This window comes from Phoenix dactylifera, chromosome 4, assembly GCF_051530095.1.
Source record: "Phoenix dactylifera cultivar Ajwa chromosome 4, Ajwa_hap1_PhDact_Kaust_v1.1, whole genome shotgun sequence".
Lineage (NCBI taxonomy): Eukaryota > Viridiplantae > Streptophyta > Magnoliopsida > Arecales > Arecaceae > Phoenix > Phoenix dactylifera.
In genome coordinates, this window is record NC_143193.1 from 2,315,396 (window position 1) to 2,342,921 (window position 27,526).

Here is a 27,526-nt window from a genome sequence, read left to right on the forward strand (position 1 = left end):
TTGAGTTGGACCCGTTATCAACTTCAGTGGTGCTCTCATCTATGGCTGAGATCAACCCTAATGTGGTGAGCCAGAACAGCATTTGGTTTTGCCACCTCCTGAAGTTATAGCTATCAAATTTTTCTAGTTTGGCACTAAGGTGGTCACTAGTGTTTGAGGCCATAGGTTCAAGGTTATAGAGAAGGGACAGAAACCTGAATGAAAGTAAAAAGTCTATGTAAAAAGATTGTATTAAAATTTGTATTGAATTTTGAATGTCTAGTTGATATATCCAAAAAAAATAGCCAGATCAGTTCTAGATCAGTGGTGAAGCACTAGGTTCACTTAAGTACCAGCCTTTCTTAGGCACGTATGCCTTTTTGACAAACTTTTCTTTGACACTATTAGTTAGTGGATATAATCACTAGAAATTACATAAATTTAAGTTTTACAAAAGCCTAAGTGCAAACTTAAATTTGTTGTTATGAATTAACCAATTTTCAAATTTTTCGTTTGATTTTTTAAATTAGTAATAATTGATTACTAGTTATGTGCCAGCAAATCAAATATTATAATTAAGATCTAAAATGTCAATTTAATGAATTATATGATTTATTATCTTATTAAAATAATTGATTATTAATTTTGTACGAGCAAATCAATTATTGTAATTGAGATCTAAAATGTCAATTCAATGAATTATAAGATTTATTATCTTATTAGAATAATTGATTACTAATTTTGTGCTAGCAAATCAATTATTATAATTGAGATCTAAAATGTCAATTCAATAAATTATAAGATTTATTACTTTATTAGAATAATTGATTACTAATTTTGTGCTAGCAAATCAATTATGGTAATTGAAATCTAAAATGTCAATTCAATGAATTAATTATTATGTATTAACCAATTTTTAAATTTTTCATTTGAATGGGATCTAAAAATTACTCCTTGAAGAGTTCAAATGGAAGTATGATAAATCTTTTGGAGGTTAAACAAATTATTACCATTTTAGAATGATTTACTGAATTATATATTACTAACAAAAGAAATAAACATACACTTTTTTGGATTATTAGTAAAATATTATCTAAATAAACAAATGAATCTAAAATTACAATTAATGGAAAATCTTTATAGGGAATAATATGTATATATATTATTCAACATCAAAATAATTCTGTTTTAATAAAAAAATCTATTCTAGCATAAAATAAATCTATTCATTTAATAAAATTAAATCACAAAATTGCAAATTCTACAGATCTACTAATATTAAATTAAAAATATAAGTTAGAGGAAATAGCCTGATTGTAGGCAAGTTGAAGCGCGTAGGCACTGTCCCAAAGAAGTGTTTGCCCCTACGTACGGATCTTCCGATAATCCTCCTCTGAGATACGATGATCCTACAACTTATTTTTTAGTACGTCTCGGAAGAAGTCAAAACGAACCTGATCGGACTTTCCGATCCAACAAAGACGAAAAAAAAGGATAAAATATAAAAGAGCAAAAATAAAAATCACAAGTGGCTAAGAGGAGGAAGAACTTTTCTCTAGAATTTTTTCAGTATTTTTTTTATTTTTTCGTATCCCGAAAGAGATGAAATCAAGAGGTCTTTTTGCGGACGCGCCCGCGGTTTAGTACGTCTCGGAAGAAGTCAAAACGAACCTGATCGGACTTTCCGATCTAGCGAAGAACGAAAGAAAAAGGATAAAATATAAAAGAGCAAAAATAAAAATCACAAGTGGCTAAGAGGAGGAAGAACTTTTCTCTATAATTTTTTTAGTATTTTTCTCTATTTTTTTTGTATCCCGAGAGAGATGAAATTAAGAGGTCTTTTTGCGGACGCGCCCGCGGTGATTTTGCGAACGCGTTTCGCGAAATTCAAATGAAAAAAAACGGCAGCCCCGCTGGCTATTGTCCACACGGCCCGAGAATGGCCGCATGCGCATTTAATTTTTCCATCAATATACCATTGCTAGACGTGGGACATGTGAGAAATCAGGACGATGAAAATAAATTAGCATCTCATCTCTTACTAGAATTTAATCATTTCAAAGAGGCTTTGTGCTCAAAGAAAGTCATAAATTAGGGCATTCTCACTTGAATTGGTTTAATGGTGCTGCCTTAATATACTGTCCATCTTACAAAGTTTGACTGCATATTGGTGAGGATATATATATAAGCTGGTCTAAAAGCAATCTATTTTAAATAGTTGACCCACCTTTTTATTCTAATATAATCTGTCATTGTCTTTTTTGGTTTAATCTTTCAGATGATTGATGATCAAGACTTGTTTTTTTTTGCCAATTTTCTTGGCATATTTATATTTGTTATGATGATTGCTTATATGTGATGGCAGACCCAAAATATGAACCAGTTCTCCTTTGATGGCATCCTGTAATCCAGAACTACTTTTAAACTCCGACGCCAACCCGAATGTAATTGCCTAAAATTACACTATTGCATAAACACCGGATTTGACGCAATCTGAATGGCGCGAAAAAAAATGGCGTCTAAAAAGGATTACTAATTCTTAACTTTTCGACCCGAGTTGCAGATTCTTTCCATTGTTTTCGGAAAATGGTATTATTTGTACAGTCACAACCATTTAGCTGGTCAAATATGCCTTATATTTGTTTAAATCGACAGCTTTTAATCTTATCGGAGTACTGGCACGCTGTGACCTGAGGAGATAACCAAAGCCTGATGCTTGTATCATGAATTTATCGTAGTTACAAATACTTTAAATCCAGATGGTAGGCAGACTTGTGGACCAGAGCATTGTATCATGGATGGTTTCAGCTTGACGAAAAAAACGTGGATAGCTGTGAGCAAGGCCAATATTCGACTAATTAGTTTTTATTTTCATGGACAAGGACATTTTTGGAGATCTAATGCTTGAACATTCTCCAATTTCTTGTTTTTGTGGGATGAAATAAACATTGGTATACTGCCATTTTTTGTTATTTATCACCCTGTGGCATTCTCCTTGTTCTGTGAAATGAAGAGTATGTCTTTGGAGAGAGCAGCAGATGCAATCTTTAAAAGCATGCCCAAGGTAGTAGCAGATGAGTTCTTTTCTTCCTCTTGTTTCAACATTCAAGCGGATGGTCATGAGCCCGTTTGCCATTGGGAAAGTTTCGATCAGAGCCTTTAACTTACTCCGAGTTTGAAGATCTCGCGCAACCAGCTCCGCCTGGACGCGCCGCCCCATACTCCTCACGATGACGGCCCTTCCCTCCTGCTCCGTCCGGGCCTGCTCCAGTCGCTCCGATGGAACCACTACCATCCGAGGGAACCGCCGTTTCAGGTCTGCCAACTCCTCCACACTAGGCCGGAAATAGGATATTTCCGGCTGCACTGTTCTCCCTTGAGCCACCGCAGACCACGCCGGAGACGACACTGCAATCCCTTGCACCGGAGCCGACCGCTGGAGCCGATCGACACCCCTCGGCTTGCCAGGCCCGGGATCTCCCATCGGTCCGCCCACCTGGTGCTCGACAGAAAGCCCTTTCACCGCACGATCCTTGATACAGCTTCTCACTCTCTCACTCTCTCCTCACTCCTTCGCAAAAAAATTAAAAAAAAGGGTATTTTTTTGCCGGTTGACCTTGTCTTGGTGCCATGGCCATTGATTCATTGAAGTAACCAAAGCTTTTTGAAGCAGTACAACAGCTAAGGTAAAATCAAAGCTAAATCAAATTTGGATGATACTAAATGCATGGTTCTTGTTGCATCACATTTTGGTCTTGCTTCTTTCGTTCCATGTTAGAATCAAACTAATTTGAGTACATCTATTTAAGATATTGGCAGAGAGACATGGAGGTACAAAAACTCAGGAGCCTCATGGGGGGGATTGGAGAAAGATACTTGGTTGCTAGATCATGAGAAATTTTCCAGCAAAGGACTGCAAGACATCCATCTATATTCAAAAAGTGGATATAAGAATAATAAGAGGACAAGCGAGGGGTTTACTGTTAATTCTTCATTCACATTTTTGAATATTAGTGGTTATAAAATAATTCTACGGTCAAGATATGGGAAACAAAGCATAAACCGAAGAGGTGGAGCTTTTCATTTACCCAAAGATTGCCAAACCGGTACTGATAGATGTACCGGTCGGTCATCGGACTGGTTTGGTACCGGTTCAGACCGGTACGAATAGGTACTGAACTGGTATCACTGGTTTAACCTAGTTTATGTATCCAAAAATCTAAAAAAAATTTGGAACTGGTACGGTTCAGCCGGTTTAGGTGGGTTCAGGCCGGCACAGGTCGGTACTGTCCAGCACCGCTTTTTAACGCTGAATCGAACTGGTTAGAGACCAAACCGGTTCGGTATAGGTACGAACTGGTTCAACATTCCTTGATTTTCTTCCTCCTCAACTTTTTAATAAATTAACCAAAAAATAATTTAAAATTTATTAAAAATAATTTTAATAAATTTATTAAAATCAACTTTTTAATTTTAATTTTATTATTTTTTTATATAGTGACCACAAAATGATTTGATAACTACTATATACAATGCATAATTAAATCACATTAATACAGTTAGTCACCCCAGGCTATTGGGTTCGGATCCGGGCCAGCTTGCTGTGATCCGGATCCAATATCCCCCGGTATAAAAGGCCATGAAAGCAAAGTGGCGGCAAAGCCCCCAAGTCGAAAGAAACGAGAGAAAAAGGGGGGGAAAATGAGGCGAAGGCTTAGGCTCCCGAGCTCCTCCGACGAAGACGACGACGACCGGCGGCCCCAAACCCTAACCTCTCCAAAGCCTAGCCCTAACCGCAATCCTCCCCCCGCTGCTCCCAATCCTCCCCTCGAGATATCCGACGACGACTTCGTCGACGTGCCGGACGTCCTCTCCCCGCCCTCCCCTCCGCCGCCGCCCCCCGCTCGCCCCGCCGGAGCCCCCGAGGACAACGACGGATCATTATCCGTGCCATGGACGGGCTTAGATGGCTCTCTGCGGCCGATCGATGAGTTCCTCCGGAGGCTCGGCCTCCGGCTCCGGCCGGAATGGCTGGGCTTCTGCGTCAAAGCCCTGACGAGCTACGGGTCCGGCTTCGAGGGCCTGGACATAGCCGGTAAGGCGAGGAGGTGCTTCGAGCAGTTCCTCCTCTCCGACATGAATATCTGTGGCGCTGGCGTCCTTCCTGAGAACGTGCAAGCCATGCATAAGGCCGATCTGGAGGGGCCTTTCGTTCTCCAGGTGTGTAGGTTTGTCTCCTAGGGTAATGGTCTTGACCTAGATATCTGAGATGGTCTTTAAAGGTCTGTGGTTTGTTATGATTGATTTGCTTTCACTTGATTAGGAGTTTTCATGAAATAAAAATCTAAAATTATGTTTCTCTATATTACAAACTACTTTAGAACGGAAAATCACAATCCAAGTTCTGCTCGATTGCTTATTTGTTGTGAACAAACAGTAAAACATTTAATATGTCCCTTAAAAATCTTACTGAAAAATTGGCAATTTATTTTCAAACCAATTTTTAACTTAATCTATGTTTTTAAAGTAATGGAACTTAAAATTAAAATAACACCAATTTAGCTTCTGAGTTCTTGGTTGCTCTTTGTTGAGATTAACAAGCAATTTTTATGTGACACATCCATTCATGTTACTATAACCTTCATATCCCATTTGTGGGCTGGAAAAATCAAATAATTCATTCTAGGATCCTGCATTAACACTTAAGTGTATTCCTATTAAACAATGTAATGAAAACTAAAATTTATTTGCCAATGATTTTCAATTCAGACAAGATACATGTTTAAAAAAAAATATTATAGTGGTGTGGTAAATATATATTTTCCAGGTATTTACTCTATGTTACATGCTGCCTGCATCTTATCACAACTAGCTACCTGTGCATTAAATATATATTTGTGAAGCTGTTCCAGCTTAAGCTTAAATCAACTGATAGCAGTTATAATGTGTTAAGAAGGCTTGATGGAGAGATATGCGGTCATAATTTATTTTTATTTGATGGGAGAATCTAGGGTTTGCTTCTCTACAAACCTTTTACTTTGCTTTATTGTTTTCCATTATTTTGTTTTATCATATGGTACTTTATGCATTCATGTTATGATGTTCCCTGTTCAATTTGTCTTCTCAGTCCTTATTGCTATGAAGAATGAATCAATGACCATGTTTTAATATTTATTGTTATCAAATAAACCTTTAAATAATCTTTTGTTTTTGAACTGAGTAACAGGAATCTTTTGCTTAGGGTGGTGCATCTACTTCAGAATCTTCGCAGAAAACTCGTCTTTGCATCCGCTTCCTAAGCATTTTCTTATTAACTTTTTTTATTTTTAAAAGAGATCTGCTTCACTGTACCTGCATCTGAATCTGCACCCGACACACTTGCTTCTAGCAAGAAGTTTTGTCATGACTGAGTATTGTATATTTGGCTCTAGACACATTCTCATTGAATGCAAAACCATTTGTTTATTTGGTTGTGCAATGGAGGGTAAAAATTATCCTTGATAAGTTGTCCTTGTTAAAGCAAAAAAGTTACCTTCAATGACCAATTCATGCATATCTACCTTTTTGTTTCAGTCAGAAAGAAAGTCACTTGGTAGGCTAATTCTGATTTAAATTTCATAAATTGAGGTTTTTGTTAAATGTTCTTGAGTATGTTTTTTCTAGTCATTGTACATTGTTGGTTATTGGTGTTGAGTTGCTTCTGTGGAAATATTGCAGTGTTCTGCTTTTGTTAGATGATTTTCTGACCGTATCCATTTTTTTTAGCATTTCATTAACTCTGTACCAATTCTCTTGCTATTCAGTTACTTTTTTCTTGCTTTCCAAGATTTTGTAATCATGCATATGAACAGAGGTCTAACATCAACCATTTTATGCCTCTAGGTTGATGAAATAATTAACATCTCTGCTCCTCTTCGAGAAAGGTATCATGATGCACCTGCTGGATTTAAAAGGTGCTTGAAATTGTCAATGACAGATGGTGTTCAGCGCATATTTGGCATGGAATATAGGCCTATCAGAGAATTGGAAGTTCTTGCTCCTGCTGGTTTTAAGGTCTGCTTTGAGTTTCTTCAGAAATATTAATTCATGTTTCTTCTGTTAACTTTTCTCAATTGACTTTTCATCTGTTATAGTTTATGCCTTTGAAATAAATGCATGTGTGTGTGTGTTATATTTATACCTATATGTGTGTATATGTAGTATATATATATATATATATACCACTAGGAAGGCCTAGAAATCAGAAAACATTTGTTTTGGTGGTCTTTAACCTTGTATTAAGTAGACAAGAAATGGATGGTTTCCATTGAATAAGTATGCTAAAATATATGATCTAAACATTAAAATCTATTGATTTTCAATCTATACATGTTTTAACATATTTAGATCATGGTCAATAAGGTGGATTCTTAATTTAAATGTTTTATCATGTATTTTAGCATATAGCACAATGGAAACTGTCCATTTTTTTGTCTACTTGAAGCGTAAGTTAGAGATCATCAAAACACATGAATTTTAATTTTTGGGCATTTTTAGTGGTATAAATCATGATCAGTGGTGCGGATCTTCGATTTGAGCACTTGATTATTGATTTTGGACCTACGAAGAGTAAATATTCTCTCCTCTTAAGAGGAGCAAAGTCCATCTCCCACCCTCTTTGTCTATATATATGTATGTATGTATGTTTGAATGTGTAGTTTTAGAGGGTTTGTTCTTGGTATATGACCTTAGATTGTGTACTAATAATGCATGTTCTTTTTCTTGTTAGTTGCTTTGCTAAGTATCATGGCAGGACTTCTCCTGCACAAACTCTTTGGCCAGGATTTCAACACATTTCAGAGTATTGATTGTAGGTGAAATGCAATTGTAAATTTTTGATGTTACTTTGTTCTGTAAAACTAATCCCTTTGAAATTTGATTGAGCTTATTCATTCATGGTATGGCATTAATATTGCCTTATATTTTGTCATGGTTTTACTATATTTTTTGTGTATGTTAATAAATCCGATCTTTAATAATGAACACATCTATAATCCTATGTATTTGTAGTTAGTTTTATGTAGCAAGGTATGATTAGTCCAAGTTTGAATACACATTTTGACTGGTTCTCAACTTGAAACTAACATTCCATGAATTGATACGGAATTACTTGGCATGATTACTTTTGGAAGTATAGAGGTTGTCATGAAACACAAAAGGCTGATTCACGGGTAAGGACACTGACATTTGTTACATGTGTGGTTCCATACAGAACTGTAATTGGGTTGATATATCACCGCACCACCTTTTTTTGTTGTTTACTAATATATTTGCGGACCATACATTAAAAGAGAAGCTTGTGTTCAATGATGGATTTTGGTGGCCTATAGTAGTGTAACCAATGAAAATCATTTGGACAATTTCAACTATTTGGGGCTAGATGCTAATTTCCTTTATATTTTCCAAAAAAGTTGTGGCAATGTAGCCTTTCTTTAAACCATGCTTGTTCTTCTATTAATTTACTTCTCGATATTCGTTGATGGACATTTGCTTGATTTCTATTAATTTCATATGGTCTACTTTTTCTACTGCTGCTGCTACTATTGTTATTTCATATGTCTGATGATTTGATTTTTGAAAATCATTCAGTTGTTTAAAATTCCTATTCCCTTTTTAGGACTTAAGATTACAAAATGTACTTTGATAATTAAACTGTATACATCAAGAGTAAAAAAGTGGGGGATAACAATTTGTAGATTATTATTTGTAATGTACACATACGACGAGGGCTTCTAATGCTGGTCCCCGAAGTTTTGGAGGTTCTTGGGGGGCAGGTTGATGATCTGGACGCAGCTCGTCAAAGGCTAGTTGGCGAAGTGAATAAACCACCACGAAGCAAAAGGTACTAATAAAATCATACTCAGTGTTGAGAATATTATTGACTTTGTATCATTCAACATTTTCATGTTCCTTTCTCACAATGTCTAATATATTTATGGTATCATCCACTGCATCAATGTGTCTGGCTCTTTTAAGTTTTGAACAATTAATTTTAGGAGAAAGGTTTATTTGATACATTAAAAAAAATGCAATTTTAAGTTTTTTCCAGTTTCAGGGTTAAAAAACATAACTAGTTTAGGTGGATTTTCGTAGAAAGTGAATTTTCTTTCTATTTGTTAAGTTATACTATGCAACGTGATCCTGAAATGATTAAAATCTAAGCCTAATTGTTGTTGACATCCTGAGAATCTTACTAACTCTTCCTTGCAATATGAACTCAAGTGTGTTGGGTTTCTCTTCACAGCGATTTAGTTAGCCACTACAATGCTTTAGGCCTTAGAATTAATTCCTTTCGCCAATGGAACCTTTACAATTCTCCTTATTGTCAGCTTTTATTTATGTAATTTTTTTTGCTTACTCTTATGAGATAACTTGTATTTATCACATTTATTGCAGGAAGCAATGTGGACTCCCTTTGTCTAGAAGAGCTTCGCTTGCTGCTTGGCCATCTGATGTCATAAATAATGGTGCACAAACAAACATCCCAATCTCTCAAAATGTGAATAATCCCCGAGAATTGGCTCAAGGTATCATCTTCTTTGTCATGCATATAATGACTATTAAGATTTTGTATCTTGTCAACTGATCCAAATTTTTTAAGTCATGCATCTAATTTTGGCTCCATATGTGATGAACTCTAGTTGTAAGAGATCGACAATTTAGACGCTGCGACTACTGGGATATTGCTAAAGAAATGGAAGGTCAACATTTATTAACTTTTCTTAGTACTTACGTACGTACGTACATACATACGTACATACATGCATACATACATTTGTGGAGAGAGAGAGTTAAGCTTATGAGGCACTAAATTATTAGAAATTTGATCTGTATATGTTTTAAAGAATTTAGATCAAGATCAACGGTTTAGATTTTCAATTTATGTAGTGTATAACATGCTTTAGTTTACGAGCTATATTGCTTTGTTCATACATTAGAGAGAGAGAGAGAGAGAGAGAGAGAGAGAGAGAGAGAGAGAGAGAGAGAGAGAATTAACCTTATGAGGCACTAAATTATCAGAAATTTGTTCTGTATATGTTTTAAAGAATTTAGATCAAGATCAATGGTTTTGATTTGCAAATTATGTAGTGCATAAGATGCTTTAGCTTACGAGCTATATTGCTTTATTCATTTTGTGCTCGCTTGATGCATAGGCAAGATACTTGTAAAATAAATGATTGTTAGTCTCTAGATATTTTATATACCGTAGATCATGATCAATGATGTCGATTTCATTTTGAGAGGTGCATTATTGATTTTAACTAGGGAGCATTTGGAGGCAAATGAACTTGAGTGCATCGTAGCCTAAATATATATGGATGGACTTTGCTTTTCTTCAGAGGAGAGGGTATCCACATGATGCGTATCTTAGAGACCGCTAAAACATGTGATTTTTTGGTTTTTACGTATTTTTAGTGGCATAGATCATGAATAGTGTGGATCTTTGATTTGGATGCCCCATTATTGATTTGGAGTTAAGAGGTATAGATACCAAAGCTCCACTTGAGAGGAGCGCAGTCTATCCCATTTATACATATATATGTATGCATGATTGCTTCAACCAAAAGTACATATATGCAATTGCTAATCTCTTAGAGGCTTAGAATTTTTAAATTCTCCAAATCCATTAGACTCTTCAGTAATAAGAGTCCTGATGGCCTAAATTCCGAGATTCCAGGTGTGGATGTAAATGTATACATTTTAAAAGTACTTGCTGAATCCTTAAGATCTGAAAAATCTTAGATGCTGTGGTGAAGCAGGGTTTGTTTCAAGAGTTTCGAGCCAATGGTCCGATACTATTAGCTCTCAATGATTAATCTCCATTTTTTTATTGTTCATGTGAAAATATTAAGAACATCCATAGGTAGAAATATCAATTTCAAAACATGTAATTTGTTTAGCTTGGTCCTTGAGATTCCCACCCTTTAGAAAAATAAGTACGGGGCCTCATCATAGGGATCCAATCTTTTTGGGTAAGCTTTAACTTTGAAAATTGTGCTGATAGAGTTGTGTATCATTGGTGCAATTTTTTTTGCTCCTAAATCTGAATCTACAGTAACCTCTAATTTAATGTAATATAATTGAATATATTTTATTTACTTGGACCTTTGTAGGAAATCTGATCTTCGTGTATTGTGATAGATTTGAACTTTCCTATGAATATCATTTGTCAAGCACCAAACTTGGGCCCATTAGAGATCTAATACTTAAAAAAGAGTATCAATTATTGATTCTTCATCAACTTGCAAAATTTATTTTCATAATTGTTGAATAATAATTCAAAGCATGCCAGTCATGCTTCTTATGACATTGGTTTACATGTTTGAAAATTTTCTCAAGACTTTAACTTGAAATACTCTAAAACTTTGAGATTGAAACTAAAGCTCATTGGCTTTGGCTGGAACATATCCAGAGTTTGGGTCAATTTCAAAGTTTTGATTGAAACTTTAAAGAGTCAAATTTATTGTATATGTAGGCTGCTTATTTGCCCCCATATCTTATATTTAAAACATTAGAACCATATTCTCTCTCTCTCCTCCTCCTCCTAATTCCCACCTTCTACCCTTTTACCCACCCCACCCCTCGAGGGTTGACTCCAACTGGAATCGAACCCCTACCCTTCTTTTTCTTCTTCTTATCCCCACCTACGTTATTACCCACCCCACCTCTTAAGGGTCGACTCCAACCCCACCGCCATAAGGGAACCCTTATTCCCTTATATTTGCAAGTTTGGAGAGGATCTAGAAGCACTATGATGCTAGCTGCCCATGAGATTAAAGAGTTTGGCATTCCTAGAGCTCATGTTTTGTATACTTTTTTATCTTGCTCATGTTATAGATTGTCGTGAATAGTAAAATGACATATTAAACTGCAAATATGAATTGCTCGTGTTAGATTGTCATGAAAAATAAAATGACATATTACACTGCAAATGTGATTATTTGATTTTCTTAGAAAGCTAAAACTTCCATTGATTCTATGTGAAACCACCATTATGATACATATGGAGGTTCTCAACAATGAAGTGCTGACATAGATTTGTGATATGGATACAACAAACTTTAAAAGAATAGGATATGCATGGCTAGGATATGACAACAAATAAATAAATGTGTTTTTACATATATTTTGAAAAGCATCCAATAACATATATACTCCATGCTTCATACAATAGCATCAACATATGCAAAGTCCATTTGTTCAACAAATGTCCTAGATATATTTGATGAGTGCCGCTATCTGATACATATTGCATATGGACACAAGATGCAATGGGAGGTTTTCGTGTATTTAGGTCTTAAACAATACATTATACTTCAAAATAATGTCTAAGTTTTTTGACTTATTTTGTTCTTTTTAGTTATCCCTAATTCTGGTTGATATTTTCTTCGGTTTTCTTAATTTACAAGAATTATTGAAGCTTGAAGTGAAACCAGTGAACTACCAAAACTGCTGCAAATGAAATTCATGCAGTCTGGCTGCAACCAATATTGAAACCAAGTTTCTTAACATTTCATGAAATGGTTTATTGAACTCCTTAAGTTGTTCGTCATTGAGTTTTCCTATCGAAATATTCAAGGGGATCCATTATGTGGTTTATTTCTATGATGCAGCACAGGTTTATGGACATGCTTTAAGTTGTAGATGTTAAATATCTTGTATAGGTTGCTTAATCATCCTTTGCATCTCTGCTTATCTTCTTCGGTCTAACTTCTTGTGCTGCCATTTTTTCTATTTAGATATTCTTTATGCAATGATATGTAAGGTATAATTCCCTTCTGATATCTGAATGGATGAAAGAATTGCAAGGTATGATGCTAGGGTTCAAGTTGCATGTGCAGATGAAATAAGTGAGGAATAAAGAAAGTGATATTAACTGAACCAGAAAGTTACAGCAGACTTCTGCTGCTGCCAGATGGATAAAAGAGCTCAATATCAGCAAAAATGTTTCTTTCTCATTGATAATGAAGATTCGGGATATAATGGTCAAAGAGCCTCACCAATTCTTAAAGCCTTCTTTTATCACTTTCTCTGGCAAAAACTTCTAATCCTTTCCTATTACATCATTTAATACATTTCTAATTAACAAAATGATTGGTCGTGACTCGTGACTCTTGAATATGAATTACAGTGATGTACTGATGAAAACTCCCTAATGGTTTCGAATGGTTCCCTTTCCTCTTTGTGCAAGGCTTCCCTATTTGAAATAACTCTTAACAAGTCATGTGGGCCCCTTAGTTGTAGGGTGAAAGTCCTTCATTCTGTATTGCTTTATTAAATTATGTAAAAACAGTCCCTGAAGTGATAAAATTTAGATTATTAACTGTGTTCCCACCAAAAAGTGAAATCTCTAACAAATAAACCTCTGACAGTGCTGGATTCTGCAATAATGTGCTTCAGTGTACTTACTAGATATGAGCATGGTGCTTCATCGTAATGCCAGTTATTTCATCCATACGTTATGGTTTTTCAATGTTGTTGTTTCCATAATCTGTTTGCAGTTTTTGGTTGCAAATATACTACTACTACTATTACTACTACTACTACTATCATCATAAGGTTATATTAGTTTCATAGAAATTAAGGTGGTGCTTCACCCTCAACAACTCAAACAAGCACAAGTTAATTATAAGTTCGTATCTTGCATGCTTGTGAACCTGAAGTTTACCTTTATGTGAAGCTTTTGTATTTGTTTCTGCCTGCACATGGGTATTAGCAAGGTGATTATGGTGTTCATACAACCTTATGTGTGGTCTTTGTTTATTTATTTTTATTCTGTAGCTGTTAATTTGGCTAGTTCTGAGACTGTTGCCGGAGGAACCATTTTTGAAGAATGTGTTGTTCCACAAAATGCAAGAAACATCACCGAGGAATTTACTAGTCGACATGTTCGAGTAACGGCTGAAGAAGAGTTTGTTGCTGCCCATGTTGAAGGAAACATTACAGAAGAACCTATTTCTGCGAACGATAGACCAGATACTGAACCTAATTTATCCTCGGGCGCTGCTTCAGATGTGGAAAATTCTCATGCCTCAGACATGGTGGATGCTGTTGGCGTAGTGGAGCATCAACTCATTCTAAGTGGTGAAAGGGAAATTCCTTTCACATACCTGGCATCTTTGCTGGCAAAATGGACCACCCAGAAGGACAACACACCATTCATTCAAGGGAAAATCAAGGTATTTATATTCTGGCTTGGTGCTACCGGAATACATACAAATTATAAATGTTATTTTATAAAACCATTTTAAAGACCATTAGTCTTGCTTTTCTGATTTGAGTGCCTTTGCTTTTATATCAATGTTCCTCATGATATGGTGTCATGACCATTTTAATTTTCTAACTATCATTCAGTTATGGTAAAGAAAAAAGTCTGGGCATTGCATGTTATTTGCCAATGTTTAGTGAAATTTTTCATTTTTGTTATAACTTGTTAATAACTTTTGTCTTTCCTTAATCAGATCAGAAGAAAAAGTTTTTATTCACCATGACATACCAAAAATATCTGAAATATGTGTGATATATGTATATAGTAAAACGTTCTCTTATTGACATTAAGGTGTGATGTCTTCTATTATGCACCCATTCAATCTTCTAACAAGATGTGTGGAAAACTCAAAGGGTTTGTTTAGAAAATGTAGTAAATGCATTTGTAGCAGGACTATAATTTATAGGTAATAGATGCATTCTTGAATTTAAAGTGGTTCCAATCTTTAATTCAATTACATATAAGTAGAGCTTTGGATATTTAGCTATTTAGCCCTTTTTTGATGTGTTTTGTGATTGTTTGCTTAGTGCTAGAAATTGTGACTGGAGTTTCATTTGTTCTAAAAATTAAAACACAATGCTGACAATTTAGAATTGTTCCAGTGCTTTTTGACCGGTGTCAAGGGGTTCCACTTCAAACAACGGAGTTCATTTGAACTCCATGTATATGTTGATGATGGGAGTCTCATATCTGAGGTGCTCATTGACCACAATGTGAGTATAAGCACATATGTTCGTAACACAGATCTGATTTTGTTTGTGAGATTATAAATTTACAAGAGTTCTACATTTGCAATGTGCATGAGAGAAGTCAGACACATGAATTGGGACTCTTTAAGGCAGGGAATCTCAAGCAGTATCCCCTCGTCCCTTGTTGATTTGAGTGCGTGGCCTGTGAGGGCATGTTATGGAAGATTTAATTCGGAAGGCATCAGAGTCCGGCAGGCATGCGGGACTCTTAAGCCTTTTGCATGCTATAAGAGAAGATGATATATATATATATATAATTTATTTATTTATTTTTGTCAATTTTTTGTTTAGTAAAAAAGTCCTGCCACTCTTCAGGTTGTAAAGAATGGTATTGGCCATTCTCCTGAGGAGGTCACTGTGGCTCTTTCTTCATCAGATAAGAAAACAGTAACAGATATGAGGGAGACCATGAAAAAATTCCAGCTTTTCTTGGCTAAATTTGAGGTATGTTCAACTTACACCTCCTGTATAATTTTCTGAAGACATTTTTTACCTTTGCACTTGATGCTTTGCAAGCTTTGTAGGCATTTAGCACCTTATGTTGGTCTGCATGCAAGTGGTTCTCTCCCCTCCTCCACTTTTTCACACAAGTGCGTGTGTTGGGGGGATATAGCAATTCCTCCTTGTGAATTGTGTTGCTTCAAGAATAAATAGGGCATCAAGGAGATTAAGCATTATGTGCTACCAGTTACAGCATTTCCCAAGAGTACAATTAAAATATACTTATTAAGAACAATTGCAACTCTGACATAGTGAGGAAAACAAGTTATAATATTGAAACGAGGTATAAAGGCAAATCACGGCCATGTTAAGCCGTTAATAGCAGTTTTACTTCCTGATGTGGATCTGATCTGCACTTTTTGACTCAAGTCCATGATCGATAAAACTTCTAGGAATATAATCCTTAGTGCTCAAGTAATTAATACTATTTTTTTATAACATTCTAGAATCTCCTTTGAATATGCACTTTTAAGTTGTATCTCTATCTCTCTTAAAGCTGATAGGGTGATACATCCTTCAACTATATTGATGCATTATGCCACAATAGATTTGAGTAACCTTGGAGACTAACAGGGAATATCTCTTGCTAATAGGTGCATTTCTTTAGTCTGTGGATATTGTTTTGACGTCTTTGGAATTAGGCATATAGCATTTTGGAGATGGCTAGCAGTTGTAGCTCATGACTTTCTGCTTCTCTACTGCCACTTTGAAAGCAAGCCAATAAGTTGGATCTAGAAATATTTTGCTAATGGTCAAACATTCTTTATCACTAACATTTTCATTGTCTCTTGCCGTGATTCATTTGCATGATTTTTTTTCTTTGATTTACTATGGCTTGGTTTGAAGTTATAACAATATCTATGTATTACTTCTAAAAGTAACAATACAGTAGAGTTTGGATCCAGGTTTACGGAATAGGTATCGGGGAGCATATCAGCTGGCGACCAGTTCGACACGGTATGGGTTGGTACTGTGCTGTTCTAGGGCGTATTGAAATAAGAGGGTTCAAAAGCCTTTGTCGTTGTCGTCGCCGATGGGGGGAGAGGGAGCAAGGGAAAGAGCCAATGGAAACCCTAGCCCTAACCTTAGCGGGGGAAGGGGGGATGCAAATCGGTGATGCCCCAAGGGAGGGGGTGTGTGGAGAGTGAGTAGTGTTGAGTAGTTGCGAACCCGGACCGGGGGCGGGGGGTGGGGAAGGGAAGGCTGCGAATCGAGTGCTGGAGTGTGGGTGACTTTATATCGATCCAAAGCATTATGTCAAACTACCCAGTAGCCGATCTGTCCGATTTGGTATGTCCCAAAGCAGCCGGTTTAGCACGGTTCATCAAACCATAGTTTGGATCTTCTCTAGGATTGCCTTGAACTAGAGAGGGCTGGTTCTTAAACATGGGTCATCCGACTATAGCACAAATGGCCCGCGATTGAATGTAGGGGTGCAACTTGGGTGTGTGCGGGCAGGTTGAGAGCAAATCTTGACCAAAACCTACCTCTATATCTCCTAACACTAACCCAACCGGGCTTGTTGGGTTGGGAGGTCTCTAACCCAACCCAACCTCATTTTGCACTAAATTCATGTCGTTAATTGAACTCATTAATCAGATGAGATCTACTTGAGCAAGAATTTTAAGATAGAGCAAAAGTTTGGGATGTTTTTGTTGGAATAATATTTATTAGATTGATGCCTCAACTATTCATCAATTTCAGTGGTAACAAGACTAAAAAATATAATATATAAACATGTAATTATTTGTATGGAATATGAATATGAATTGGAAACATAAATATGAATATCTATTCATTTATATATCAGGTTTGGCCGGGTTTTGTTTTGGTTGTAGACCAATCTTAATCCAACTCTATGAGGTTGGGTTAGGATTTTTGAGTCTAAGCCCAACCTTAATTTATAAAATTTCATTTCAAACCTACCAGATGAATGGACTGGCTTAATGACTTTGGGTTTGAGCCCAATCCAAGTTGCACCCCTAATTGAATGAGTCCCATGCTTGACATGGCAATGTTAATTGCAGTGCACCGGATCTGCTCAATCATGGACTGCCTATGCGATGTTGGGATGGTTTGTTTTTGAGAACCAACCTTCTCCAGTTCAAGGCTGAATAGCAGAGGATCTCAACTACCATTGCATACAATGACTCAATAACATGGTTTTTATGATCTCCATGCAACTTTTTGGTCAACATTTCGAATCTTTATATTAGTACTTTGTTTGAGCATTATGGAATGTAAACTCCCTTCTTTACTCCTTTTTGTTGAATTTGAAATGTTAGTTAACTCTATTGCTTTGTTTATTTGGCTTGGAGTTTCACCTTCTGTAAGTTCTTTTTAAAGTTCAGTAAATTGGCATATTTGTTGCACAAAAAAAGAGGTTGTGTAAGCTTATACTGTTTTCATGCTCCTGTAGTGTCTCATGCCAAACTTATGTTGATTGTTGCCTTGATTCTCTTGAATAAATTCTTTATAAATCTCTATTTGCCTCTTATTTAGATAAGTTATGCTTTGGTGTGGCTAAACTGTAAATACCATATGCATCGTATATGTTTAACTGATAATAGTAGCAATTTCAATACTTCATATTTGCAAATCTTTATCTTGCATTGTTAATTTCCATTTTTGTTTATAGGGTACAATGTTGGTGGAGGTCAATGGAAACTCTCCTCTTCCTGTTGTCCTGGAGATGAACCAGAGCTGTTCAACATCTGATGCCTGGTTGCTCCTTCAAAGACTGAAGAAGTTTACTGCTCCTCAAAATAAACAACATAACCATTTGAAGCCTATTGATTTATCTCCGTGATGTTTATGATTGTTCGTTTGTTTTGACTATGGTTATGTATTACTGGAAGGTTCTGAGAAGTAATCAACAGAGATACTTTAGCATTGGGTAAGGGCTTTACTGATCCATCTTAAACTCATGCGCTCATTTATTATACGTTCATTTTGATGGCAACAGTACAGTCATGTCTTTGCACTATCCTATTCAGTGAATCTGGAACTCGTGAAGTAATATTTTTTTTATATCAGGTTTGCAAGTATAGGTATGACAGTATCCATTCCATTGGGAACCTTGAACCTAGGGTCTTCTGTTTTCCTTAACTCAATGTAAAAGGTCATTCTTCTTATATGATGCATTCTTGTGAGTACAGAGAGTAATTTGGCTAAGCACAACTAGTTTGAGATATTTTTGGTTGCTGGAAATGACTTAGAATTCACATTCATTCCTTCAAGTACGTATGCTTACAATGTTATGATATTACCATTAAATTTTTTGATACCCAACTGATTCATGTTATCAATAAAAAAAAGTACTCTTAGTTCAAACCATGCTCGAGCTTAATACATAATTTCGAAGAAAACTTTTGATGTTTTCCTAATTGTGGTTCTCTCTATTTAATCTGATTTTGTGTTTGGCAATCTAATATGAGTCACATTAGTTTTTGGCACTATTCAAGCTTCTTTCCTGTATCAATATTAATTAATAGCGGACTTGACGGCATTAATCAGTTAGCCACTTGAGGCTATTAGCTTGCCAGATCAAAGGTGTTCTTTAATGTCATGAATCAGTACTATGTGCACATGCCATATGGTACTAAACTAAGTGATAAGTCAAATGATCACAACAAAATTTACAGATCATGATGTGACTGTCAGTGTATTTGTAATGCTTCTAAATTATGTGGTGGCAAACTATCTATATTTGCCATATCTGCTGTTGTTAAAGGCAGCTGCCTAGGCGTATGGATTACACAAGCATAGGCCACCTTGGTTTTTGGTGTTTTCCATGACTTCATGTGGGGTGGCCACTTGATTGCCTAGACTGGCACGTAGCTGCCTAGTGGTTGCCAACGTCTCTGGCATGCTCCTTGTTCCTTGACTTATCAGAGGTTTTTTTAACTCCTCTTTAAGTCACAAGTATTTACTGAAGAGAGAAAAAATGGTGTATTAGTCGATGCTACATCATGCAATTGCTTCTTTGAAGCTTAGCTTCTTCAAATTGCTCAATGAAAATGTAATAAAACTGCAGTAATTAAATGAATCATTTCATCATTGAATAGCTCAAGTTGTTAATGGCCTTATTGTTTATCAATATTTTTCAATATTTTTTTTATCTGTTCTTGTAAGTCCAATATATACTTTTGATCATTGGATAATTCAAGGTTTTCTATGGTTTTGCATCTAAAAAATGTGCACCAATTTTATCAATTATTAGTTTTTTTACTCCTAGTGCCTGTGTGGCTGCATAGGCATTCTTCCTATCCTTTAAGGGGGTCAAAGCCTAGGATTTCCTGGGAGGTTTGACAACATTGTCTATATAGGTCCATATGCCCAACTATGGTTTGTTTTATATAAAAATACCATTTTTTCTACCCTGGATTCTTGCAAGTTTTGTTCAAACACTGGTCTGTGTAAATAAAAGTCAAATTCTTTTATTCAAAATTGTTCATTATTTCAAAAAGTTTGGAGTTACAAAGAGAAGACAAAGAAACTTTATTTACTAGTGCAGGTTTCATAATTGGTAGAATTTAAGGACTGGTAAAGAAAAGTGTTTTGTGCCATTTACTTGGGAATTTTAAGAATTTTACACTAGGAAGCATGGAGATGGATACATTAGAACACTGACTTATTGTGCAAGTGTAAAAAAATAATATACCATATGGCCAAGATTGAATGATAATTAAGTAAATAATATTTTTGTATTAACGAATCCATCAAGCATAATGTCATGTTTTTTTCAACTTCTGACCTTTGCACCATCTACATGTTAATGAGAAACATCTGGGTTCCAACAGGACACGGAATGGTTGTTAGTGAAGTGGGTGACTGGGATAAGAATGGTTCTGCTTAGCACAGGATTTGTGGTGATCGGCAAATATCAAGATGAGAAAAGTGAGATGCATAGTCAATGGCTTCACCTCCCTGAGGAACTACGTAACAATGGGCTTATGCTACCAAGCCTAATCCTGCTTCTCTTTGCTCATTGGAGTTGCTGCATCCAGTTCCTACATGCCTGATTTATGGTTGATTCATAACCTGGATAAACCTGTGGAAATTTCTAGGGTGGAGGGCTTTAAGCTGTTCTAATTTTGGCATCACTGGCTAAAGGTTTGCTTCAATTACCAAATGAATAGTTGCTCTTTCCTTTTGTATGGGGAGCCATAATAATCATAGATTCACATAACTCTGCAGAAAAAAAAGTGATCTCTCTGTATTTTGTCTTTGTGATGATCAGGGACCATCTTTCTATGCTCATTGTTTTTGCTTGACTTTTCCTGTAAGAACATGGCTTCAGTTTGAAAGCTGTGCGGATCAGCAAGTTCTGCAGGGTCTCTCTTGCTGTCAAGAGTGGAAACAAGCTTCATGAGAGGTAATTGTATCCATGCATGTTTATGTTATAATATTTTCTGAAACTTAGTTCACTGTCAGATGTCAGTTTTAATTTATCACCTTTATTATGAATTTTTTAAATATATAATGACTATTAACTCACGGGCTGCATCTGATATGTGGTTATAGATCCCTTCTTGAGTGCTTTTAGTACAGGTGCTTTGTTCTTTTTGGTGAAAAATGTCAGCAAATGTTTGATTTGATAGTTTAAGCCAAATGATTACCCACATCAGATTAAATGAATTCAAAGGTTTAATGGAAAATGATATTGTTGAACGAGCAATTCTCCCAGCTTCTGGATAATGGAAAATAAATTCACTAGTAGATCGTGACATGTTTGACCCATGCTTGACTACTGGATTCAATGAGCTAGGTTAGGTGTGTTTAGTTTGGGTTGGGTTGGGTAAATTGGTCCAGGTCAATTTTGCTAGCCTTTTTGGTGTTGATGGGCATCTTAGGTCATCTTGCTACTTTGTTAATCAGTGTATTTCTACTGATACCCTGTCTTAAGATTTGGACAAGTGAGGCACATATTTTTTTCTCTCATTGGCAAAGGAAGTTACACCTGCCTAGAAATAGATGCATCCCTTAGCATCTTTCTAGCAAGTCGGGGAACCTTTTAGGAAAGTTACAAAACCATTTATACTTAGCCTCTTGTGAGGTCTCTTCACCAACTAGCCAATCGGCATATTGCTTCCTTAAAGGTTTGTTAGTCCTCATGACTATGTGGTAGTCAGGGTTATTCTTCCCTCGCTATGATATGCTGTCATTCTAATGTCAGTTATGGTACACCACTTAGGATGTTATGCTATACATGTTTAAGAGGTTGTTTAGAATCCTGCAACTAGACTTGGTGCAGATCAAGTTGCATGTAGCTGGAATTGCATACAGTTGAATCTACTCTATCTGGAGGGCTGCAGCTTGAGATTTTGTAATTACTGTTTTTCGTTTGCTAGACTGTGGCTGGGAGTTGCAACTTTGAAGAAGCTATTTGGTTGGATGCAACTGCAGGAGATGCAGCCATCCTGTAGATGTGGGGGCGAGCTTATCTTTATTCTTGATTGATATGCAAAAACTTTGTGAAGTTCCCAAACACCTGTATTGAATTACTACCTATAAACAAAGGCAAGTGGGATATGGATGGAGCTTTATCTCTGGAACGAAATTAACATTCATTTTTACTTTCCATAGACTGTCAATTAACAACTTGAATATACATCCCCATTTTAAATTCATTTTTTTAAATCACATTTGCATAACTTTGCTCTCTCTAGCTCCCATGCACTGTAGTCATTTTAAATCCAAGAGTGCACCTATCATGCCACTGAGGTCGTCTCTGATCTAGGGGCAAGGGCTGCTGAGATCTGATCTTCTCCAGGCATGGCCTTCTTTGGAAACAGGGAGGGTGTGACACAAGGCATCAGTGTAGGGGCTGCCAATAGCATCTCCTGTGTGGACTTCTAGATAGAGATGGGCGCTGGGCCGGGCTTGGCACGGCCCATGAAAGGGGGCCGGGCTGGGTTACCATTTTCTGGCCCGCGGGCCGAGCCCGGCACGGCCCATAAGGGCCTGGGCTGGCATGGCCCGCGGGCCAAGCACGGTACGGCCCGCGGGCCAGCCCGACACGGCCCATAAGGGCCTGGGCCCGGCACGGCCCGCGAGCCAGAAATTTTTTTCCCAAAATACCCCTCAAATTAGCCGTTTTTGGACTGTTGGGAGGGGTATTTTGGGAAAAAACCAAAAATAGCTGTTGGAAACGGCTATTTTCTCCCCCCTCCAGACGGGCCGTGCCTGGCACGGCCCGTTTGCGCCCGAGACGGGCCGTGCCTGGCACGGCCCGTTTGCGCCCGAGACGGGCCGTGCCTGGCACGGCCCGTCTCGTGCCGTGCCCGGCCCGGCTCGCCAATCCACGGGCCTGGGGCCGGGCCGGGCTTGCGTTTTTTGCTGAGCGGGCCGTGCCGGCGGGCCGGGCCGGGCCGGGCCGGGCACGGCCCGTTTAGTCCGTGGCCCGGTGGGCCTGGGCCGGGCCGGCCCGGCACGGCCCGATGCCCATCACTACTTCTAGATGATGGCATGGGGTGACATGTGTAGGGATAGTTGCTTTGGCTTGGTTTGGAGAAGGTGACTTGAAGCAGGCAAGATTTTTTCTTTCTTTTTTTTTTTCTTGAGGGACCAGAGTTGCTCGAGCTGCCTTTATTTTTTTTCGAATGGAAGCCTTTTTAGCTGCTTTAGCTCGATCCACAGTCATTTTTGGTTGCCAGTCTTAGAACCTACAGCTTAGGCCTAAGCTGCAGGGGACTAGCAGCTAGAGTCTTTGCGACTCAACAAACTGCGGGCCTGTAAACTTCATGGGTGTTTGGCTGTAGCTGGATTCACAGGCGGCCAGCTACCAGCTTCCAAACAAACCCTAACTGAAAAACTTCTAATTGACATTTAGACCTGCTCATGGAACGGACGGCTTGCCGGGCCTGCTTGAGCCGGAGGCTGAGCCATTTCTTGGAAAATAATCCTGTTTAATAAACGGGCTGGGCTTGGCCTTGTTTTCAAGGAGTGATATGCAAGTCTATTCTGTTTGCTTCTATTTTATGACAGTCAAAATTGTTTCCTTGGGAATCTATTTCCTTTGTAGCTATAGCTGAGAGAAACATCGGATGATGTTAGTACTTTTATCCCTCCTTTTTGATCATTGAGTGCTTCTTTCTTGAGAAATCCCTCAATTTTATTCCTAATTTATATATTCTTCGAAAGTGAAATAACATTTCCACCTGTCTTAGAAAAATACTATTAAATTATTCCCAGTGACATCTGATGTTATTAGAAAGATATCCAGAGCCCTCATTGTCTTCACTCCTTGACGATATCATTAGCTCCACCTTCATTCACTTGTCTCTTAGTGCTAGGCGATGTCACTGAAACTGGAAACAAAAGTTTTCTTGGCTCTTGACGCCTTTAGGATCCCCTTACTGAGTGTCTTGGTTGAAGTGACGCCCGACCTAGTAACACAGAATGAGTGAGAGAACCTTGGGATCAAGGCGGATGACCATATGCAATGGCTTGAACCAGGAGAGAACCTTGTGATCAAGGCACAGGACCATATTCATCACTTCTGCATGAGATGCTCACATTGTGCACGCTTCTCTGTGCAATCGACAGGAAGTGGTCCAAACTGGACCTGCCATTCGATCGCAGAAAAAGTTTAGTTCGCAAGATAGGTAATGCTTTTTAATGCAGGTTTATGATGTAGAGTAGATGTCAAATTGTGGACTAGTGATTGACAAGGTACATCTCTAGCTTCATCATCGATTCCTATTTCACCAGCTTCCTTAAGAACTTAGCATTTGGTGAGCTCCGATGCAACATAACCTGGAGTGATGACAGTGATCCTGATCTCCGCATGAAGCTTTGATTGCAATGCCTCATAGAACCTGATAATTGCTGCCTTGCTTTCCTGAAAATCATCCATAAATTCTATAAACCAAAACAAAAAGCTTTTTATGTTTTAAACTATTTTAAAACTTTCATTATCTTGTAGATGCTTGTTCTTGCAGCAGGAACATGGCCATTCATTGATGCTGTCCTAATTATATTGCCCTGGCTGTTCTGTAGGTGTGGAATTGCATAATAAGTTGGATACACTGAGCCCCAAAAGTTTACATCCTGAAAAGAGTCTTGCAATTGAAGATCAATGCTCTGTGAATTAAACTTGATAGATATGAGTTATGACGTTGATTTCCATTTTAGGGTACTCTGAAATTATGTGCAGATGAAAAATAGTGACATGGGGACTGGAAGAGCAAAATCTTGTAAGACATGTCAACTTTCATTTCCCCTTCAATTTGTTATGAATCAAAATTTTATCTTAGCAAATCAATTTAATTTAACAAGCCAAACAATTAGTATCATATATGCTGAAAAATGTAAGTTTTAGCTTAATCATAATTTGAAAATTTGAATTGAATGAAATTTTTAATGATAAATTTTGAACAAACATAAGATACAGCCCAAGTTATGGAGTAAAAAAATTTATTTAATGTTATACCTTCACTTGTGTGAAGGCAGATATGTTGATTTCTTCAAAGAGGCAGCTAGTCCAAATTGGATCATTGACAATGAGGTGATTCACTGCAACACAAAGTTTTAGGCTCATCAGTTCAACTCCTTCAAGAGATTCTTGCCCAAAGTGAGCAATAGTCTCTTCAATGATTCATTTGGGGACAGGGACCATTTTATATTTAAAAATATTCATATAATCTAATTAAAATTACAATTAAATGACGTTATGGGATGCATTGTTAAGATATATCGCTATAATATCCTGTAATCAAATAACAAAAGAATCCAGTTAACCATGCAGTTAACAAAAGAATTACTTATATTGCTATATTTTGTCAGGTTTCCAAAAGAATTCAGTTTACCATGCATGGATAGTTGTTAGAATTTCTCTTGCAAAATTTGTCATTTTAGGCATTTTCCTTTTGGATACAAAGTCAGGAGTTGTCAAAAACCATGATCTCTTGCAACTTTTCCTTGTCCTTTCATGTTCTGTCCAAGGGAAAGATCTCACAAGCATCTGTTGAACCACTCTCCGTACCAACCTAACTGGTAAGTAGGCTGATAGGAATATAGCAACGGCAACATGCATCAAAAGCATTAATAAAGCTATTGAAAAAATCCAGTGAGATAAGATAAGATGGATGGGTTCATGGGGGGAGAGGGAGGGTGGGAGAGGGAGAAACACCCTTGAGTGAAATGATTTCCTGAAGATTTTTCTAAAAGCTTCAATTTCAGTGAAAAAAAAGTGTTCTCAATAACTATGATGGAAATTGATATATCCCGAAACATTAACTAATCCAGAAAATGAGCTGTAGAAAAGTAAGAGTTACAATAACTGCAACTTGCCACGGCTCATATATGTCTTGAGTTCTAGCATGTGTTCTTAAGACGAAGCAAACGCTTCACATGGCCATCTTTTACTTCTCTCAATGGGAATACTTATTGCGTCAAACTTTCAACTTGTTTCGGCCTGCTGCTGAACATGTTGAAAAGAGCCGTGACAACGTAAAGACTTGCATAGTTTTCCTCTTGCCTTAGAGGATCTTCATGTATCTTACTTCATTCTCTTAATGAAGATAGTTGAACCTCTAGCTTTCATTGTATCTTACTTCATGCTCTAACTTTTGTACAAGAGCTAAACATTAAATACTAAATATATACAAGGTAAACATAAAAAAATATTATTTATTAAAGTTTTGGATGTTAACTTTTTATTTATTCATATTGGGCTGAAATTAGATCGGATACGGATCGGATAATAATATATTCGTATGCATATTTATTTTATTTGACGAATATGCATGCAGATACGGATGTTAGTCGGATATAAAAATTTATATCTATATTTGTTTAAAAAGGATACAGATATAGATACTGAAAGTATGGATATAAATCTGTATATAAATCGGATAATTAAACTTTGTAGTCATAGAATCAAAGATATTATTAAGTAAATGATAAATCAAGTTAATATCAAGTTAATATGATCATTTATTTTTTTAAAAAGTTTATAAATACAATATAAATTAAATAAAATTATAAATAAAATCGGATATTCGGATAGTTGTCTATTCATATTAATATTCATATTTATTTTTTTTTGATGGATATGGATATAGATATGGTTATTAGTCGGATGCTCAAATTTCTATTAGTATCGGGATAGTTTTTGGATATGCTCGGTATCCGATCCACTCTCACTCCTATTAGGCTACTATCACATCAAGAAAAAAAAATCCCGACACTCAAAGGAGAGGATGCACATAGACGCACATACAACGGCTGAAGTAGATGATGGCAGCATCAATGAACCACCGATGCTCATCGGGCTTGGACACATCGATAGGGACCACAGGGGCATCAGGCGAGCCGAGATCCCGAGCCTTCTCGGCGGCCTCTGTGAGGCTTCTCTCTCTTCTAGCTACCAGAACTAGGAAGGCTTCTTTCTTTGCATACTGATAAGGTAAATGCTGCGAGGACAAGGGAAGTTAATGAGTTCAATAATGGTGTAAGAGATAGAGATGCATGAGGGGGACGGAAGTCATCAAAAGGGAAGCCAACCTCGCCGACGCCGGAGGAGGAGGCACCGGTGAAGGGGACGACCTTGTGAGTCATCATGTCCTCAGGGGAGAGGGAGGAAAGGAAGGAGAAGAAGAGCTTGGAGAGGTAGGAGGGAGGGAAGAAAAGGAAGAATGCTATGAGGGTGGCAGGTCGTGCAACAATGTTCATGAACTTGGTTACCAAATCGATGACCCCCTTGAGAGAGCGAGAGAGAGAGAGAGAGAGAGGGAAGGAGGGTATTATCCTTCCATGGTAGTAACAAGGTGCAAAAAGTTGACCATTATGGAGCCCGGTTGTGAGATTCGCAGTTTATGAGTTCAAGCTGGCTCTACATTCTACTTTTGATATGGTTAACCTGAATACAACGTCGTCCATCCTTGAGCTTTCTATAATGTTCAGAACAAGCATTCTTCCATACTATAGTTCATTTTGCGATAATGCCTTGGAAAGTATCTATGGTTAAATAAAATACCTGCAA

The 27,526-nt window shown here is 37.2% G+C and overlaps 2 protein-coding genes and 1 pseudogene across 4 annotated transcripts; 2 read left to right on the top strand and 1 right to left on the bottom strand.

Annotated features, from left to right (window-relative positions):
- Positions 1-2,257: 2,257 nt before the first annotated feature.
- On the top strand, positions 2,258-3,508 carry LOC120113124 (dolichyl-diphosphooligosaccharide--protein glycosyltransferase subunit 4A pseudogene; annotated as a pseudogene).
- A 1,114-nt stretch (positions 3,509-4,622) lies between these two features.
- On the top strand, positions 4,623-24,822 carry RMI1 (recQ-mediated instability protein (DUF1767)). 3 transcript variants are annotated; one of them, XM_088719547.2, is made up of 12 exons: positions 4,625-5,199; positions 6,862-7,032; positions 8,715-8,860; positions 9,415-9,545; positions 9,660-9,719; positions 13,801-14,198; positions 14,890-15,000; positions 15,352-15,480; positions 18,176-18,433; positions 20,340-20,652; positions 20,780-20,914; positions 24,541-24,822. In XM_088719547.2, the coding sequence occupies exons 1-9, from the start codon at positions 4,681-4,683 to the stop codon at positions 18,344-18,346; spliced, it is 1,836 nt and encodes a 611-aa protein (XP_088575673.2). In that variant the 5' UTR covers positions 4,625-4,680; the 3' UTR covers positions 18,347-18,433; positions 20,340-20,652; positions 20,780-20,914; positions 24,541-24,822. The 3 variants fall into 3 exon arrangements, with proteins under 3 accessions (XP_088575675.2, XP_088575673.2, XP_088575674.2); XM_088719548.2 differs by lacking the exon at positions 9,660-9,719 and having other exon boundaries at positions 4,626-5,199; XM_088719549.2 differs by lacking the exons at positions 14,890-15,000; positions 15,352-15,480 and having other exon boundaries at positions 4,623-5,199.
- On the bottom strand, positions 24,266-27,216 carry LOC120113123 (11-beta-hydroxysteroid dehydrogenase A-like). Its single transcript, XM_089930322.1, has 4 exons — positions 27,049-27,216; positions 26,765-26,957; positions 24,974-25,056; positions 24,266-24,382 (listed from the first exon to the last, which is right to left on the bottom strand). The coding sequence occupies exons 1-4, from the start codon at positions 27,214-27,216 to the stop codon at positions 24,266-24,268; spliced, it is 561 nt and encodes a 186-aa protein (XP_089786448.1).
- Between the last annotated feature and the right edge of the window lie 310 nt (positions 27,217-27,526).

Bases quoted from the DNA above. Each gene is read 5' to 3' on its own strand.
- LOC120113123 (XM_089930322.1), bottom strand. From the start codon at position 27,216: ATGAACATTGTTGCACGACCTGCCACCCTCATAGCATTCTTCCTTTTC. The intron at 26,958-27,048 runs GTTGGCTTCCCT...TTGTCCTCGCAG, and splicing joins CCTCCTCCGGCGTCGGCGAG to CATTTACCTTATCAGTATGC. The intron at 24,383-24,973 runs GTATAACATTAA...GATGATTTTCAG, and splicing joins CTGCCTTCACACAAGTGAAG to GAAAGCAAGGCAGCAATTAT.
- RMI1 (XM_088719547.2), top strand. From the start codon at position 4,681: ATGAGGCGAAGGCTTAGGCTCCCGAGCTCCTCCGACGAAGACGACGAC. The intron at 7,033-8,714 runs GTCTGCTTTGAG...AACAATTTGTAG, and splicing joins TTGCTCCTGCTGGTTTTAAG to ATTATTATTTGTAATGTACA. The intron at 15,481-18,175 runs GTATGTTCAACT...TTTTGTTTATAG, and splicing joins TTTTCTTGGCTAAATTTGAG to GGTACAATGTTGGTGGAGGT.